This window comes from Tursiops truncatus, chromosome 10, assembly GCF_011762595.2.
Source record: "Tursiops truncatus isolate mTurTru1 chromosome 10, mTurTru1.mat.Y, whole genome shotgun sequence".
Classification (NCBI taxonomy): Eukaryota; Metazoa; Chordata; class Mammalia; order Artiodactyla; family Delphinidae; genus Tursiops; species Tursiops truncatus.
Window position 1 is genome coordinate 1,824,295 of NC_047043.1, and position 20,181 is coordinate 1,844,475.

Sequence of the window (20,181 nt, forward strand, 5' to 3'; positions counted from 1 at the left end):
TGAAATATTTAAAAATCCAGGACAGGGATGGCCTGTACTATTTCATACAAAGGAGGCTCTTACCGTGCCCCCCACATACCCTGTCTTGTTTTGGTTTTTTTTGCAAGGGGAAAAAAATAGAATTTATGCACCTTAAAAAAATATGAAGTGAAAAATTATCCATTGGCACAGCAAAGACCTATTTCCAGGAAACAGGTTTTAAAAGAAAATTCTTGACATCCTGAGGTTAAGCCAGGAGGTGTCATGACTTTGAACGTGGATGATGAAAGAGCCACTGTGTCCAGGTGCCGCGCAGGCCTGACTCGTTTCATCGTTAAGGGAGGCTGGTTAAACCCCTGGTCGTGGTCCAGAAATATCCTGGCAGTTAGCGGCCTGCATTAAAATTTATAAACCACGAAAGACCTTTTCTCACAGAAAAGCTAATTCGGTCTGGAGCGCCTGGAAAAAGAGTGTTTAAGGGGTAGTCATCAGAAGTGGTTATATGGAAAACTAGAGGTAAGTAATTCTTTTTACTCCCCTAAAACATGCTAAAAATATAGCAACAGTAACTTCAGAAGGAAGGGGAATGGCAACAAGCATAACCTCACTTCTAAGAAGTCCTAGGAACGAGGCCTAACTACCAGAAGTAGCTTTCGGGGGTGATAAAATAGTGGCAGGGGTATTAGCAGGAAGTGGGCCTGACCAAGGGGTGGAAACGGGCCCCCTTGGTATGGGCTCTGCAGCCAGCCCAGAGGTACCCCCGCCTCGGCTCGGGCCAGTCAGTCTGCAGGGGCGTCTATTCCATCTCCCACCGCCTTCCTCCCTCCTTCACTCTGAGCCTTTTTTGGGCTCCTCCTGTATGCTGCCCTGGCTCTGTTCCTGCCCACGCTACAGGTGTGAGCTTAAGAGGCCTTCCCTACTCCCCACAGATTAGGGAAACCCCCTGCATCTGCTCTGCTCTCAGCCCTCTGCACCCCTTCCATCGCCTGGCTTCTCTGTAAGACTGCGGAGGAGAGGGGAGCCCCGTGCTTCTCACCACGGTGTCAGGCCTCACCGCCCCCCCCTCCACACACCCACTGGGTGCTCAGGGAATATTAGTGAGATGGATAAATGCCAGACTCTGTGAGTTCAGTTCTGTGTACCTATTTTATCTTTCATTCCAAAAGGACCTGGAAATGCGGCTCTGAAGTTAGCCTTTTAAGGGGACTGGCCAAGAAAAGTGTCAGCAAAGACTGGGTGACCGTCGAGGTAGCTGGCCGTGACATAACCCTCCTACAGCAGTGAGGGGTCAGCAGGCACCCACCGGACAGCCTGGAGTGACCCACTCTGCTCACCTAAGTGACAGCAGAGAAAGCCCTAAACGGGCCCATCTGCAGGACTGTCCCAGGAAGTCAGCCCGAATTTCCATTCTTGGAGAACTACTGTCCCCAAGAACCATGCTTGAACTGCCCATCTTGTTTTCTTCCTGATTCATACAATCCAATACTTCACCCTCAACTAGATGATGAGCTTCTAGAGTGACAGGAACAGTAGTGTCATGGCCATTTACTGAGCACTTGCTGTGTACCGGGCACAGTGCTAAGCGTTTCCTAAGCAGTCTGGGTGTATCTGCCCAGCAGCCCTCAGGAGAGCAACGTCACTAACTCCCTGTGCCACCCGCTCAGCAAGCCACGGGAATCGCTGTAGGTCTGACAGCTAAGCATGATGGGCATTTCTTTGTCCTCCTCTGTAGATCCTAGGGGGTATCTGGGCACTTGGGAGGCATTTAATAAATTCTTCCACTTCGCCTGAGCAGAACGGTACAAGTCCTTGCATTTCTGGTCACAGAAGTTCCCAGCTGGGTCCCACATTCTGAGCAACCATCTGAGCCGGGCCCTGGCCTTGACAGAGTTTGCTGCCAGCTCCAAAGCACCCTGGGGCTGCTGTTCTGTGCCAGCCGTGCTGAGGGAACCCCGAGGCCACCAGCACCTAGGGCAGGTGTGGGCCAGCATTCTGGGAGGGGAGCAGAGTCTGCTGCTAGCTAAGGCCCTAAAACTGGAAATCGAGCGGGTTTTGCGAGAATGGCCAAAGGGACAGCACTGGTGCTTCATTTCTTCTCAAAGTGACCTCGGGCTGCAGAAAGCTTGGCCTTCTCTCCCAAACATGTTCCTCCCAAACATTCCTTCACTCACACCCTCCCTTGACCCTCTGTCCCCATGTGCTCTCTCCATCTATTTGTGGACACGTTTAGTAAGAACTCTCGGGTTGGATTTCATTCAGGTTCTCAAGTCGATTCAAGGAAGGTCCACTTTATTGCAATTCTTCACAGAAATGGGCCCTTCCTGCTTGGACACATGGCAACAGGACTGTCATTTCTTCTTCAAACCTTGTGTAACATCTTCCTTCTGTTAAGATGATTTTTAATCTGTTGGTTTTACCCTCGTGAAACCTCTTTTGCTACCCCAGCTAATCCCACAAAACATTTATTGATACAACTGACTCAAAGATAAAAGAGTTACGGTGGGAACGGAAATGAATACCTAAACTAGCGTTGCCACAGTTTCCCGTGAATTCATAATCCCCGGAGACCAAACGAGCACTGGAGGGGCAAGAAACTTGGTGATATCAGCCAACATTCACGCAATCCTCAGAACCAAGAGCCATCTAACACGTGTGTTGTGATCAGCCTTATTCCACAGATGAGGAAACTCGAGTGGTCACAAGACTAACTTAGTTATAAGAGGTGGGTGATGAGTACTCATTGCACAAAGAGACCAAATATTCCAAGTTTAATATATTTTTTATGGCCTACCCAACCCCCAGCAAAGACACATTATCATCTTTTTAGTTGCCAGTTATAACAAGTTCCGAGAGAGGAGAGTGAGCTGGACAGGAGTCAGATGGGGTCCCTAGAAGGGGCCCAGCCAACCGCACTTCTCCCAAGGATCCCCGGGATGGCCGTTAGAAGCACAGAGTCCCTCATGGGGATTCTGCTGCAGTGGCTTTAGGGACCTGGGATCTGAGTTTGCCAAGCATCCAACTGCTGCTCACCCGCAGGAGAGGTTGAGAGACGCTGTCCTGGATAAACAAACATCAGAGAGTCACACAGCTCGCTCAAAGTCAAGACCCCCTGTCCAATGTGAGGAGCCCAGCCCAGATGGACCCACGAGCCCCAGACACAGCGATCTTCCCTCCTGACGCCGGGAGCTTCGGAAGCAGTACCGTCCTAAGTAGATGCGATGGACCCAGCCGCTCCGCACACACGCGCTCATGTCTACACACTAGAAAGCCCGCAAAAGGGACTCAGTCACAAGATGAATCTCACGGATTACCCCTTTACTCAGCACACTTTCAATTAGACCACCTGCTGCTTCGCAGACAAGGGCAGACCAAGGACTTTCCATGACGCGGTGGCTCATCACGGGCCCCCACCTTTCCAACGGGCGAGGAGCTCGGGGTCCAGACCCATCTGAGAGGCCCAGTGACCTTCACAGGGAGACAGGCCATGCTCAGCACCTCACACGTCCCTCACCCCAGCTTATCTAACTGGCCACAGTACAAGTTTTGTATTTTGTCTGCTGGGAAATCTAATGGAAAGAACTATTATTAGACATATTTATTTTATCAAGGAAAATATGCTCTTAAAATGTTCAAGAAAGGATTTTGCCTGGTTCCCAAGAAACAGCCTGACAGACTCCTGGAAGGATATATACACTATATACACACACATGCACACACATATATTCACAGGCATTCTGGATATGTTTGTGTGTGTGTGTGTATATAATATGTAAGCGTTATTCACAACTGTGGTAGTAAATGCTTTTCTTTCAGCATGTTTTTACACTGAACTTTAATTAACCCTTCAGTTTTCAGTCGCAGAAGATAACAAACATTCTACTGTTTCTCACGCTTTAATGCGCACGTGAGCAGGAACCTTGTTCAAATGCAGATTCCTACCCAGCAGGTCTGGGTGGGACCTGATAGTCTGCATCTCTAACCAGCTCCCAGGTGATGCTGGCGAGCCATGGACCACTCTTTGAGTAAAAAGAAGTCCAGTTTGTGGTGAATGACCATCTTCATAACATGTAAAGCAGCAACTGTCAAAGATTAGGATACATAAAAGAAACAAACAAAAACTGTTCAGATTAACTTACTCTTTCTTGGATAATCTCAAAATGGAACTCAGGATCCACACAAGGCCTCTTGGCCATAACTGTAAACACGCTTCACTCAGTTTGATGAGAGCCACTTCAGAGAACAAAGCTGATAGACAAATTTTGACTTGAGAGAAAGAGGCAGAAGGCAGCCAGAGCTACAGGTGTCCTGCTCCTACGGACACTCTGATCCGTGGGTGAATGAAGAAAGCCCGGGTGTATCAGATCACACCGACCTCTCAAAGTCGACTCTGCCAGTCTAGAAATGATTCAAGTTTCATTCAAGCACATCCTCTTGGAACTCGTGGGGAAAATTCCAGCACCAATATTATTCCAAATATTCTGCTATTTGGAGCTTCGCCCTACTCATTACTTTGTTTGAATAGTTGAAATAAGTATACTAATAATTATCCTCACTTCAAAGCCTTAAAATATGAAACTGTCCCTAAACTGCGCTGGTAATAACTAGAACACAAATGAAAATGGACACGCGTAATACAGGTGCTGTGAAGGATACAAAGAAATACAGGGGACGATCCCCACGGGGAAGGAGCCCCAGCTTTTTAGGAGCAGAGGCCAAACCTGAGTAACTACCAGAAAGGGCATCAAAGCTACCCACACAAACGGCACAGGGTACTTAAACGGTGTACTTAAAGGATGATGTAGTCAGTGCAAACTGGGGAGGTCGGATTAGAATCAACCGTGCTGGGATTTGAATCTGACCTTGAAGGACAGAAGGATCCCAAAAGGCACAGGAGAGGAGAGAGAATGAGGAAAGGTGTGGTGAAAGGTAAAAAAGTGGGAACAGAAGTTACATTTGGGTCACATCTCTGTGCCAGGCACCAAGCCACTTGCTAACAGGTGGATTAGCTCATCTCATCCTCCAACTTCTCCTGCGAGGTTGGCATCATTACACCACTTTGGGGAACCATGGATGGAGACTCAGGTCACACAGCTGGTAAGGGCTCCCACGGGAATTTGAATCTGGGTCTCTGATACCCAAGTCATTAATCGGTTTTCTCTAAACCAGCCTTCCCACAGGTGCCCCTGGTGGCACCCTGCGATATGGTTATGAGTCAGGAAACAGAGACTTCAGTGGTCAAATAAACTTTGAAAGCTCTTAGGATAAATAATACTAATAACATTTCAGATATGAGTTAACGGTTATTGAATGCTTCCCACGTGCCTGGTTAAAAACGGCTTTGTTGCTGTTGTTTTATCAGCGGGACCTCTCAGAGCCTTTAATGTGCTAACGTGCATTGAGAATTTCCAGTATTATGTGTTGGGAATAATATTAATAATCCCACGTAAGATGATGTTGATCGTGCAAACGCATAATATTAAAATAGAATAACTGGAAATGGGCTGATGGGCTTCAGTTTAAGTCATCATCTGCTGGTGGACAAGCTGACGCTTCAGACATCATGACAGGTGACTGTCCACTCTTCCCTCTAATCCCCAGATAATTTCATCAGAATACACAGCTCTGTAATAAACTCTGCGTGGCCCACTGAGCTTGGCCAAGGGACAGAGTGTGGGGAGGCGGAGAGCGCAGCTTCCCCCAGGGTGTGCAACAGCTGGCTCAGTGGGGTCTGGTCAATCACCATTTGAAATATCAAGAGACAAAGGTTCCTGACAGGACACCAATGGAATCCCTCCTGCCCTTTTATCACACCGGTGATCATAATTGTTCTAATCTGAGGGTTTATAAATCTTTGTAAACTCTAGCTATGTCAGGCTTGAACTACCTGTGCACTGCCCCGCTCCCATGTCATGTTGGAAAACATGTTCAGTAAAATAAATAGTCCTGCTTTCTCTCACATTCTATTAAGCCCATGTTGCTAAATCTTTCTGTGTTTTTCAAACAACACATCCCCACCATTAAGCATTTGGTGATTTTCCAAGTCACGTTCCCAACTAGTCCTGTGACTAGTTGGGCCTCTTGAGAGGGGATTCGTGCAGCCTGGATGGAGTGCTGTTCTCTGCCTTGGGATCTCCGAAGATCACACTTCTTATCTGTACACATCCTTGGATGACAGTGAGAGAAATACCAACCCATTCTGCCATCATCCCAGATGTAAGAAACCTTTCAAGAAGTCACGTCCAGAATTTGGTGTTTGACAGGATGTGACAATGGAAGGAAGGGTCAATAGTACAAGACAGTGAGGTCAAGATCACTGAGGTTTCCAACCCAGAGTCACCAGGAAACCTGAAAGGAAATTCTGGGTGGAAAGACAGTAGAGGGGAAAAGTCCCTCGGGACCTGGAGTGCAGGGGGGGGGGGGCTCTCAGCAGGAAAGAGGTCACAGGCCACAGAAGAGACGCCAGTGCTGTGCAAAGGCTCAGCTGCTGCTAACGATAAACATTTACTGCTTTGTCTGTGGTGCCCTCTCTCTATGCCAAGCACTGTGTTAACTACTTTACACAACAACCCTGTGGGGTCGGTATTGTTAACCCCAGAAGAGGAAGTAGGTGAGAGAGGCTGAATAATGTGCTCGGTGTCACAAAGGCAGCACAAGGCAGAAATGAAATCCAAGCTTGTGGTCTTACACTAAACCATGTGCACAGCAAAAACGGCTCACCTTGCAGCGCCTCACTATTAAGTACAAGCACCTGCAAAGATACCACGTATCAATTCTACTGTAAAAGCTAAACAAGACAGCCCGGCTTATCCACCTTCCTGATCTGTCATCCACTATCTTCAGTGGAAACTCAATTCCACTCAATAGTCAGGACTTAACTATGATTAATAAAGTACAGAGAGTATAGAAACTGTCGTGTATTGTATAACAAACAAATTAAGTATCTTATGGCATGCTGACAAACAGCATTTAGTGTATAATTTTTCAGCCTTGTTATAGGTTTGAGAAAATCATTAGTTCTGATGTTTTGTTTCCTGGCTTCTCCTCTGTCCAGGAATCACAGGCTGAGGACAGGCTGATGGCAGCCTCAAGACATTGGTTTCAACAATTGGAAGGGTGAGAATGTAAACTGGTGCAGCCACTGTGGGAAACAGTATGGAGATTCCTCAAAAAGCTAAAAATATAGCTACCATATGATCCTGTAATCCCACTCCTGGGTATACAGCCAAAGAAAACAAAAACACTAATTTGAAAAGATACATGCACCCCAATGTTCATAATTGCATTATTTTTACAATAGCCAAGATATGGAAGCAAGCCAAGCGTCCCTCAAGAGATGAATGGGTACAGAGGATGTAGTATATATATGCAATGGAGTATCACTCAGCCTTAAAAAAGAATGAAATAATGCCATTTGAAACAACATGGATGGACCTAGAGAGTATTATGTTTAGTGAAATAAGTCAGAGAATGACAAATGCCGTATGATATCACTTATATGTGGGATCTAAAAAAATAATACAAATGAATGGATATGCAAAACAGAAACAGACTCTCAGACATAGAAAACAAACTAGTGGTTATGAAAGGGGAGGGAGAAGGGGGAGGGGCAAATAAGGGGTATGGAATTAACAAACTACTATGTATAAAACAGATAAGCAACAAGGATATATTGTACAGCACAGAGAAATATAGCCACTATTTTGTAATAACTTTAAATGGAGTATAACCTATAAAAACATTGAATCACTATGCTGTACATCTGAAGTTAATATTGTAAACCAAACTATACTTCAGTTAAATCATTAATTACTTAAACAAGTTTTAAAACCAACTGGATTACCCAGAGCTGCTCTGGCCTCATGGCAGGGCTGCAGTAACTTTTGTAACTTCTTCCCACTGGAGGTCACTGTTACATTGGTTCCAGAGAAGAGCCTCAATTGGCTGAGAAAAAGAAACTAGCCCGTTTTTGTCTATCTACCCAGTCTGGCTGCGTTCGCATTAAGGCAGTGGCCAACCTCTTTGGCACCAGGGACCAGTTTCGTGGAAGATAATTTTTCCACAGATGTGGGTGGGGGAGGGGGGATGGTTTCGGGATGATTCAAGCGCATTACATTTACTGTGCACTTTATTTCTATTGCTATTGCATTGTAATATATAATGAAATAATTATACAACTCACCATAATGCTGACAGGAGGTGGAGCTCAGGTGGTAAAGCGAGGATGGGGAGCGGCTGTAAATACAGATGGAGCTTCGCTCGCCCGCCCCTCCCCCCACCTCCTCCTGTGCGGCCTGGTTCCTAACAGGCCACTGACTGGCACCGGGCCAAGGCCCGGGGGTTGGGGACCCCTGCATTAAGGAATAGAACAACCAAACAAAACAATCACCAAAGGTGAAATGTATTTCAGATAATGTGAAGATAATACAAACTGTCCTTAGAAAATTCATCAGAGGTGGTTTTCAAATACTTAATGTTTAATTTCTGAAAAATAAATTCCAGTTAAATGGTCTATAAATAAACCTAGCTCTCTGTTTCGTGTGCTGGGCTAACTAATCCATTCAAAAAGAGGGATCGTGGTATATAGTTGCATAACTTTGGGCAAGTTCCTGACCTCAGTTTACTCATCTGCAAAACAGAGATGATAACTATACCAAATTCATGGATCACTGTGAGGATTAACTGGGATGAAAAGTGCTCAGCGCAGTGCCGGGAACATGACAAACACAACATAAGTGCTAGTGATCCTACCATCCTTAGAGCTGATCGAAGCAGTGCCCACAAGGTTTACATGAGTTCATATCCGTAAAGTGCCTGAAACAGGGTCTGGCGCACAGTGAGGGCCATTTACATGTTTGTTAAATAAAATAGGTAAATACACAGACCCTAGTTTAAAGCATAAATCCTAAGCAGGTAAAGTGCAAACACAGCCTTAAGAATATAGAAACTTACCTATATTATCCCATCAATTAAACATGCTCATTCCGGAAGGTTAGGAAGAAATGAGACCTTACGCTTGTCGTTATCCATTTTTAAATTTCGAAATAAGTAGAGATCGCCAAGGAGTCTAAAGGAAGACCCTGATATAAACACCTCTGTGTAGGCGTGTTGAGCTGCAGACCATGTGTACCCTTTAAATAAATGGTCTCGTTTCATCAGATTCTGCCTCTTTTTGAGACCATCAGTGACCATCAGTAAGGGAAACTTCCCTGGTCCTTGGGGCTCAAGTGTCTGCCCTCCAAACGGAGTTGCATTCGGCAACGACTACTGGAACTCCTTCATTCAGTGGGAGCTCAGTGATTCTTCCCTGAGGAAATTAATATAGAACCTAGGCACAAAGATTACATGAATCCTTAGACTCCGCTACAGGCTGATTAAATGCGTTTATATTCCTGCTTCACCAAGTACATTCTTAAGGAAACCTGGCTCTTTAAAAACGAAAACTAAAGCTTTGAGTGTCTGGCAGTGAAAAGTGCTGTGGTTACTAGTACACTCTGGTGCCACGGCCTGATTTTGTGTGGAGGTGCCAACAGCTTTACCCACCACTGCCTTTTTGTCACTAGTGCAGATGTCAAGGCAGTGCAAAAAGCAAAAATATTAGAATAGAACAGAAAATAGTTTTGACCGTGCAGACCTCTAGAAGAGTCTTAGGGTCCCCTGGTGGGTTCAGGGACCTCACTCTGAGAACTGCTGGTCCCAGGGAAAGACAGAGCTGGACAGCGTAGATTCATCACGTGTTCCCCTTGGCTGGCCCAGCCTCTCCTTCTCTGGACCATTTGTGAAAACCCCCGGGGCTGCTGGGACCCTCCTTAGGGTTCAGGCTGGACAGCGTGATAAGTGTCTTCTGAGACCACACCCGTGGTGCTTTCTAAAGCTCTCTGCAGAGAACTGTAGAGGCCTGAGAGATTCAGGGGAGGGCCAGGTTCTTCGGCAGATTCTGGGAGACTTGGAAGCTCCGCGTAAACTCTTCACTTCCTGCTACCTCCCCTCCTGTCCCCTGGCATCCGAGGGAGCTCAAACGCCTTTCAGGTTGGGGAAACATCCTGCAAACCATATATACATTGGACTCAAAGACACCCAAGCTGGACGTGGGCCCCAGAACTGACAGGTTGCCTGGGACAGGCCCAGGGTAGAGCAGCACCTGGCAGGGGTTACAGTCTGCCTGTCAGATCTCCACGGTCAACATCCCAGGGCTCCGCCTGTGCCCTGCCATGCCCCAAACACAGCACAACTCAACTTAGAATCGTAGGGCTGGAAGGGGATGCACCATCATAAGCGTCTACGTTGTACAGAAGGTAGAGAACTTTCTTTGGGACACAGAAAATAAAAAAAAGAATTAAAATCTTATCTTTATAACTCATTTCTACACTTACTCCTCTCCTAATTTAGTTTGGATAAGCCCTAAACGGTGTAACAAACATAAGGAAAGGAAAGGTGACATCCGTGTTCACTGCTCACATTTGGAATGCAAACCCTGCAAGCTAAAGGTCCACTAGACAAACCAGAGGCTGGGCTCACACACCCCTCACTTGCAGCCTGGTCTCTGCCTCTTTTCAGAATTTCCTGACTCCTGACCACGGACCGGGCATCAGTCTACCCCGTCACGACCTGAGCTTCCAACGGGCTCCTTGTCACACAGAGCCCAGCTCCCAGCTTGAGGCCTGGGGTGTTGTTCCCAGGGCAGCAGCTGGAGAGCAGGGAAGTCAGGAAGGGGTGGCACCGAGGCCAGAGGCCAGGGCCCGGCCGACGGGCAGCCACCCTGCGAGGGGCCTGCAGGACCTCTGCCCGCTGATCCAGGGGCTGCCCCACGGCTGCCGTGCCGGGTCCGCGTGGGAACGGCCAGCAGGAACTTGACAGCGACCTCGCCTAGGGTGGCCCAGGCCCCTGTGAAGAAGGCGGCCTCTGACCTGGACGTGGCTGGATGTGGGGAAAGGACAGTCTCGATGCAGCGACCCTGGGACAGGCCCCCTTTACCTCTCCTGGGCTTTGAGTTCCCTCAGAGAAGGACCTGGGTCAGCTGGCCTCCAAGGTCTCTCGGGAGCTATGCTTCCCAGGCCCCTGACCTCCTTTAACATCCCATCCATCATGGAAACGCCACAGTGGCCTGCGCTCCTTGGAATCCCGGGTGCACGGAGCCAGGAGCCACGCTCTCGCCGCAGGTCTGGGCTGGCAGCCTGTCGTCTGCACACGGTCAGTGGACTAGCCAATCAGACGTCTTTCCCTGATCAAAAGTTGTAAATGACGGGTGCCGTTCACCCGCACGCAACTGAAAATGCTGGGGGTTTGTCACCCTGCGGACGGCCCTTGGAGTGGCAGGGGGCTATGCAGCCTTCGGGGCTCCCTTGTTCCACACCCCCGGGCCCCGCCCCCGCTCCCACCCCCACTGCCCGAAGTCGACTGCCAGGACAATCCCAGCATCTGCACTCGAGCTCCTGACTCGGCGCCGCTTTCCGCTGGGACCTCAGGAGCGATGGCAGGGAGAACCGGGGCCAGCACGCGAGGGGCACTGGCTGAATTTGACCTGTTAGGGGTTTTCTATGTGTCTGTGTCCAGAGCGGAGACTTTGGGCCTCTCTTCTCTCCACTGCTGTCTGCTTATCACCCCCCCATCTTTGTTATCATCTCTATGTTTGGGGCAGAAAGTGAGAAATAAAGCCCAAAGTGTCCAGTGGCCCAGGACAAAGACCTGGACACAGCGCCCCGAGGCCAGCGTCCAGCGGCTGAGGTGGCATCACCTCCTTACTAGGGGTTTGGGGTGATTTTCGGTTGTGAACTAACAAACCCTTTTTAAAATTTATATATGTGTATGTTATTGTGTATTTGAAAATCTAGAATAAGCACATCAAAAACATGATTCCAGGGACTTCCCTGGTGGTGCAGTGGTTAAGAATGCTCCTGCCAATGCAGGGGACACGGGTTTGAGCCCTGGTCCGGGAAGATCCCACATGCCACGGAGCAACTAAGCCCGTGAGCCACAACTACTGAGCCCACGTGCCACAACTACTGAAGCCTGTGTGCCTAGAGCCCATGCTCCACAGCAAGAGAAGCCACCACAGTGAAAAGCCCGCACACCACAACGAAGAGTATCCCCCACTCGCTGCAACTAGAGAAAGTCCACGCGCAGCAACGAAGACCCAACCCGGCCAAAAATAAATAAATTAATTAATTAATTTTAAAAAAAACTTAAAAAAAAAAACACACCCAAAGCACTCCTAATTAGCCCAGCTATCTGTCAGCCTCTCCTCTGGGAAACACCTGGAGGCCACGTCTCATGGCCGGGGAGTAACCCATTCTTTTCCACGTGCACGATGAAAGCGCACAGTGTTTCCCATTGGAGGTGTGTTCAACAGCCAAAAATGATTGACGCTTGGGCAACAGCGACAGATATCGTGTCAGGTGCACGGACAGGCGCAGGGCCACCACGAAAGCCTGACTCCTTGAGTTCTGGGTCCTCTGCGCACCACCAGGACGAAGAGCTCATAGTTTCTTGTTTGCTTTTGTTTGGTTTTGTTTTGGCTTTGGCCGTGCCACGTGGCACGTGGGATCCTAGTTCCCTGACCAGGGATCGAACCTGGGCCCCCTACGTTGGAAGCACGGAGGCTTAACCACTGGACCGCCAGGGAAGTCCCCATGGTGGTTTCTTGTTGAATAAGATATAAATCAGGCGTTTATATGCGGGTATAGGGATATATCACCCAACTCCCCTGCAGAAATTTTTTAACCATAAATTAAGGCATTTTCAATACAGGGAATATCCAAGGAGGTAAAAATTAATTCTTTAGGAGGGGTGAAAAAAATCTTACTCTTCTTATGTGCAAAGCACAGATACACCTATAATACACGAACATGAATACAGTGCATCTGTGGTATTAAGGTTTCATGGGAGGGGTCCCTGGAATGGGGGAGATGGTGATGAGAAAGATGGGGGACGCTGTTGTCAGTCCACTTCCTGTGGGAACAAGGATCCAACACGCTCCCTGTAGTATTTGCTAAACTGCCTTATATCGTCTTAAAAATAATTCATCTATGTTAATTGATAAAAGAGTTAAATATGTAGAAAGAACTGATTTCCCAGATATGAATACCCTCTACTGGGAAGAGCTAAACTCCTTAGAATCTGAATGCTTACAGAATTCCACTGTTTTCCTGACAGAATTCCATTCCTAGGACAGCTACGGCATCACAGGAAAGGCATCATGGGGCAACGGTTCAAAGGAAAAGTCACGGCAGGCCGTGCTCGGTAGCTTTGTCAGAAGAGGTGATCACTCTTCAGACACTGCTTTTGCATAGGCTTCTTTGTAAGGGGAAACGATGCTTTGCTTTTGTGCTATTTTGTTTTCCTAAGTCACATAACAGGTAAGAGAAGAAGAGATGCTGACACTATTCTTAGCTCTCACAGACAAAAATAGTGCACGTCAGGGATGGCTGTCTCCAGATTCCCCGAAAGTTGGTGGAGAGGTTGACATATGAAGTGTGCCACCTGCCTCTCCTCATCCCAACCCCCAAGGAGGCCGTCCTGGGCGAGGACTGAGACGGGACATGCCTCCCCTCTGCAGGGCAAGCCCACTCCCTGGTTGGAAACACTCAAATAGGACAGTAACACAGATCCGCCACAGTTAAAAGTGACGACGTTACTACCTGCGTGTCCTCAAGGGCAGGCGCCTGTCTGCGACCTCCCCGTGTCATCACGGACCGGAGCACACGCCAGAGGATGGGAGACGAGAGAAGGCACACGCTGCCTACGATCCAGACGTCTTTTCTTCTAAGTGAGAAGTCCATCCCTGCCTTCCCTCCCCGACCCAGCGCGAGCACGTTCCCAAGCAAAACTCTGTTCTGAGCAGGAGACGTTGCCCAGCCGCAGGGCTCTGCAGGGCCCCAAGGGAGACTCTTCCAGTTACGCCATCAGCGGGCAATCTGCCTCTTTAAAGGGAGAAAATAGGATGGCCCGCGTGACAGATCTGAAACAGGTGCAGCGGCAGAGGGAGACGGGCTGGCGACAAGTGACACCCCCGAGAATGTGCTCGTCTCCAGTTCAAGGACAATTAGCACCACGGAAACTGGGCCGCCGCCAGGGAGCTTTCTCCTGCCCTCGCGGTCCGGCGAGGAGCACAGAGACGGGGTGGGGACACGCAGCCCTAAACATCACAACCCCTCCACCCGCAGCTACGCTATTCTGAGACCTAAGTTATAGTCACCGTGGCTGCCGCTGAGGGTCCAATTTCATAGCGGTTAGGCAGGAAAGGCCACCTGCGATCAAATGTGCCAACTGCCGTCACGCTTTGCCCCAACCCACTCTAGTCTGTTCACATCCTGTTGAGGGCTATCTTGTTCTGTTTGGTCTTTGGAGCATTTGGAGCGGTTAAACATTCCAGGGGCTGTGATCCCGCCCCCTTGGGACCGTCCTCACTTCTACCCTCCCCTCGGGACCGTGCCTGGGAGTGGAGGGCAGGGGGCTAGGGGTCTCAGGAGAGCGGGGGAAACCAGAGGACAGGAGATGAGCACAGATAACCCCGGGCACAAAAAGCAGGGATGCATACAGCAAATGGGGGCGGCCGAGGAAGGCGGACGGAACCGCGGGGATTTGGCCTCGGGTTGTCTGAGAACGGAAGCTCCTTGGCCTTCCATTAAGCAAAGAGAATGTGTGTGTGTGTGTGTGTGTGTGTATCAAAACAGCAAATTAGATCCGAGGGAAATGCAGCGCAGGGCTTATTTATGTAGCTAACAGAGAATGAACACAAGAGGAAAACCTGGATTCGACTGTGTAAAAGTAATACTAATTATCGTTATGAGAGCCGTTAGCATTTACAAGTTAATGGTACACACACAGTAGCTATTAAACTCATCACTCATATGTGCCACATTAGTTATTTAAGTTTTACTTTATTTCAACACCATATTATGTGACTTTAGATCTAGTTTATTATAGTGTTATCTGCTAAAAGCCTTTAAAATTCTACACTATTTAGGTGATTTTGAACAGCCTTTGGAATATAAAAGAATGAGAAAAGTCAACTGAAAACAGAATCAAAAGGAAAGTTGGAAAACAAAAGGAACAAAACATAGTAGAAAAGTAGAGTACGTGGAATTTAATCAATTCAACAAAAAATAAAGCAGAGGAAAAGAAGGGAGTTCAAAATAAACCCAGAGGAAGAAAAATGAGTGAAATAGAAAAACCTGGTTAAGAGCAGGAAAAGAAGAATCTGGGCTTCACCAAACTATGTTAACAAACATAAGTTGTTGGATGCATAGATAATTTTTTCCTCTTAGGAGAGAAAAGACTCTTCTAGAAAGAAATTGAGCCTCAAGCCTTCAGAACAGTTTGCGTGTCACTCGAGTGTCTGAAATTCAGTGTAAATTCTTGTCAGTGCACTGCAGGGAGGGTCTCGACTACGGTTAGCTGAGCTAAGCTTCTCAAGGAGAGGAGGGGTGAACAGAAAGGGGGCCAGGTGGGAAAATGATGCGAGCATTTTTATGGTTCCTGGGAGGAGGGTGTGGTGTTGGGAAGATCTCCCGTGGCCCAGCAGGAGACTGAGCCGAGTCAGTCCAGCTCCGTCTGCATTCCGGAGGACATCCGAGCCGCTGGAAGGCCCTCCTTGCCCACCCCTGCGAGGCCTGCTGGCCGCCCGTGCATCCACCCACTGGGCGAGCGAGGGCCTCTGGGGCCGGGGCCTGGGCCTTGGCAGACACAGAGAGAAGAGCTCCGCACCTCCCGACCATGTGCCCATCCGTCCTCCACAAGGCGAGACAGAGAGCCGGGGAGATTGCCGACATCTCTGGGCCTTGAGCCATTTACCAAGAAGAAACTGAATGGGACACACGGTCATTCCTCCCCACCTTCCACACAGCAGTGACCGCAGGGTCCACACCAGGGCCCAGGTGACACAGGGGACATCAGACCAATCACAAAGGACGTTCTTCTAGGGTCTCTGAGGAACAACATTCTCAGTGCTTCCCTCAAAAATATCCTAAAATATTTAACTTCCCAGTCATTTGATTTCTAATATTCTGGAGCGGTTCATCACAAAAACAATTCTTCCTAAAAATGTTCATGTTTCTGCTAAGCACCATTTCGCTCTTTAAAGATACGGCCTCTACTTACAAAAATTATATCACAGAACCTGAAGAAAAACAGTCCTGGAAACATAATCAAATTCGTAGAAACTATTGCCAGTAGTTGGTTATTTCACAGTTATCCTGTAAGAATATTGTGTGTCCTCTGTTCTACAGAAATCAGTGAACAGAAGATTTCATTCATTTGTATTCATTTGTATTGTAAGCAGCTCTAATGAGGAAGCCCTCATATCTGACTTAAATTTTGCCCGTGGAAGTTTCTTCTTGGTGTTTGCTGAACAAGATGTTAGCTCATCAGGAAAGTGGAGTCTCAAAACACCCACGTTTCCACCTGACTCGTTTCTTCTATCCAGCACATTTTACACATTCACGATGAAAAGAGTCCTCCGCCCCTAACATCTAACAGCTTTAGTTCATTGTCTACTGCATCGTTAGAAATGCCCTTCCTACCTGGACAGGGGTTTTCCGAACAGTAGCCAGACAAAGAGGGACGTACCCCAAACCGACCTAAGAATCACTTGCTCTGATTATTGAAAATAATGACCCCCAGCCCTCAACCAGAATGCAGGACTCAGGTAAATAGACCTGTTTGTTCCGCAAACATTCTTGGGGCCTATTTGGTGCCGTGACCAGGAAAGCAGCCAAGAATGCAAGGTGGAGTGAGGTGAAGTCCTGACGTTGAGGAGGGCATCCAGAGAAGGGTGACAAACAAGTTCCAAACAACTGCAGGTGCTAGAGCGAGGCCCACGCCAGGCGGGCAGGAAGGGTGCTCCGTGGATGGTGAGGGAGACCCAGCGAGCTCAGACAGGGGACGGGGTGCTGCTGGCCGACACCTACTGAACGCCTACCCTGGTGACAGAGCCTGTGCTGAGTGCTTTGCATACATGCGATGTTCCAACAGCTACGGCCCCGCTATTCAGACAGGCAGCCCCTGGGCTGCTTTAGTAACTGCCCCAAAGAGCAAGTGGCCAGAATGGGGCTCTGCATGAGGCGTGCCGTCGGCAAGGGCTTGTCCCTGACTCTGACCGCCACTGTCAACAGCGAGGACCTCAGGGTCCTGAAGAAATTAGAAACTTCTGCAGGGCAATTGTGGCCCTCGCAGTGCTTCTCTGGATTTCATGCCCAAACCTATCCTTTTAAACCATCCTTCCTAAGAAATGTGTGTTTGCATACGTTCACCATCGTAACCTGTAGACCAGCCACCGGGCTGAGGAGCTGCCTGCAAGGGAGAGGTGCACGTTCAAAGGCCTCCGAATGACTTCCGACACCCGCCGATACGCAAACCTCCATGAAACAAATGGAAGTTTGACTTCCCACACCCGCCGATACGCAAACCTCCATGAAACAAATGGAAGTTTGCCTGTTCATGAAGTTTCCTTAACTCTACTCAAGTGACCAAACAGAGTCAGAAAACGGTCGTATAAACGGCGACAGGTATTGCTTTATGTGAGAAAAGATAAAGTAGAACTGACACTTTTCAGGAGACTAAATTAGCACAGTTACCTCACTCTTCCCAGATCTCGAATCCTGTTCACTAGAACTTTCTTCCAGAATACACTTCACTTTCTCCACCTCTTCCATGCACTGAAAAAAGGCCATTTTCTCCAGCTGGTCACTGTGGTAACACGTGCTGATTTCTTCCAGCCGCTTCACTTTCAGCATCTTGGTGGTGAGTCCGACTAAGTTCCTGTCTGGTGTGTGGTGTTCGTGCCCCTCCGCCTCCGATTTGTAAATCAGGACGCAGTCGTGACTTCTGAGTCTGCCTTCCCCTTGACTGCAAGGAGGAGAAACAGAGTTCTCATCACCGACTCACACATTTGACTCTGTGGGAAAATGACCACTGGGAATTTAGAAGTCGCTTCTATTTAAACAGAAGGGACCCAAAATTAGGAAGAGAAATGCAAATATCAATACTGAGTTTCAAATGCTGGAACTCTGAAAGGAAAAAGGTTTCTTTCCCCACTTTTTTCTACAAAAGCAAACAGTAAGACGCCACCTTAAGTTTCACTGGGCAACTACAATGTTCCCTCATTACCTAAAATAAGTGTTTATGTTAAGTTTATGTTAAGTGGCTGGTACAAGTATGGGATACAAAGTTTCTCTGGGTTTAACTGGATTTGCTGGTTTTGCTCCTCCTGGCCCTGGTGGGAAGGGCTTGCTGTGTAAGGAAGGGGCTCTCTGGCGCTCCCCCCGGGAATTCTGTGCCCTCGGAGGAGTGCTCTCCACCAAATGAGCCATTTCCAGAGCCCCTCTCTGCCTACATCTTAAAATGTTTGGTGCTTATTTTAAAAAGAACTGTGTTTCCTAATAATGCTCTCACGTAGATTAAGATTCCCAGATACCTTTCTTTGCATCCTCATTAGCAGCTAAGTACCAAAGATTTCACACCCTTGTGCTTTCCTTGAACTACTTCCCTTACGAATGTAGGTGATACATGTTCTACTGCTCTGACACTGAAGACCCACGCGATGTATGTGCCTGTGCATCTCCTGATCATCAGGGGAGACCGATGAGAACTTGTGGCCAGTTCCCTCCTGAGGCCCCCTGCTGGAGATTTTCTGGAAATTGCTTCTTCCAGCTTTTTCTCAATTTGAAATCATCTGTAATTAGCTCCACAAAACGTCGTCTTTCATTTTCTCAACTCAGCTAGTAAAAATAATACCTTGAGTTACAAATTATTTAAAATCCAATGCTCTACAAACTTCTACTGAACCACACAAAGACCTTACATTTAAACACACTCAAATGTAAGCAGGGTCAGCCAGAGCTCTGTAAAATACACCATAGACCGTCATCAGTGTTCTTACAAGTTGCCCTGAAAACAGTTATTATTAAAATAAGGATTTCATGACTACGTCTAAGACAAACTACAACTAAAATCTAATATGTAATTGTAGATGGTATTCAAGTTGGCTCAGGAAGCCACATAAAATTAACATATTAAAACAAAAGCTTGGGTCCAAGATATAAAAATTTTGCAGAGAAAATATTAAACGTTAAGCTCTACCTGGAGTTTGGTACAACTTGTTGTTTAAGGTGACGTAGAAAGACAGAAAATAAGAGTAATTACCATTTATAGGAGGACATGCTGGGGTCCAGACCATTCCAAGTGCAGAGTATAAGTTCCAGCAGATAAAAGGGAGTTTGCAGAGTTCAAAACAACTGTGCAATTCCCTGGTAAAAGTCTTGACTCCCTGTCAGAGTAAGTCTTCTGAAAAGACAAGTGTCCACTCTGAGAGGAAGTATCCTCTCTCTCAAATGCCACTTTGAGCCCCTGTTTAAACTCAGATGGTCCTTGATCTCATGTTGCTCAGCTGTTGCCTTCTTAGTCAGATGGGGAAGAATATTAATTTTAGACACCAGGCTTTTCAAAGCTGACGGCTCCATTTCAGAGGTCAGGTAAGGAGAGGACAGACCGTAACAGTGGATGAAATATCACCTTCACCTTCTTGTCCCGTCAGGGTGGCAACACACTCAGGACTACAACGCTGCATTTGTCTTTGCCATCAGACGCCCCGCTCTCCTGCCCGTTTCAGACTCGGCATTTAGGGCACGCTTCCAGCCAGAGGGTTTAGGTGAGGGAACCGCACAGCCACCTTTTTTGCCCACCTTACACTTTGAACACATCCAACTACAGTGGGAGAGAGCTTCTGATGGCCAAAGCACTCTGCAAGTCCTTAAAATTATTTGCAACATCTCCAGCTGTTTACAGCTGCAGGGAAAGTTCAAAGGCACAGGCATGAAGGGGAGTCACAAGAACACTAATAAACTCTCCCTACAAGCAACACTCTGCCTTCCCCTGCCTTCCATCACAGGCCAAGGAAAGAGAATCCAGTGCCGGCAAACCACCTGCCTGATCCCAACAGCAGCGGATGCCTGGATTTCCTGAAGTTGCATAAAGCCTTGATTCCCCAGAAAATCAAACTAATAATACAAGCGATCCTGCAATTCTTCAGCTTTCACCTCTTCAGAGCCTTTGCCAACCCCTCCACTCCCTAACCCAACACCAGTCTCTAGTGCCCTCTTGCTTTTCCAAAAAAAAGTCCTTATTTTTAATTCAGATCAATGTATTCCATATAAAATAAAAATACGTTTTCATTTTGAGTAGCATATAAAGAATTATAGCAAGATCTTT

At 47.7% G+C, this 20,181-nt stretch overlaps 1 protein-coding gene across 1 annotated transcript in view; it reads right to left on the reverse strand.

The window, feature by feature from the left end:
* Positions 1-20,181, reverse strand: part of MYLK4 (myosin light chain kinase family member 4) — an 85,360-nt gene that overhangs the window by 57,030 nt on the left and 8,149 nt on the right. The window contains exon 2 of the mRNA XM_033863762.2: positions 17,550-17,820. Within this exon, the coding sequence (XP_033719653.2) occupies positions 17,550-17,820 (271 nt within the window). The remainder of the gene's footprint in view (positions 1-17,549; positions 17,821-20,181) is intronic.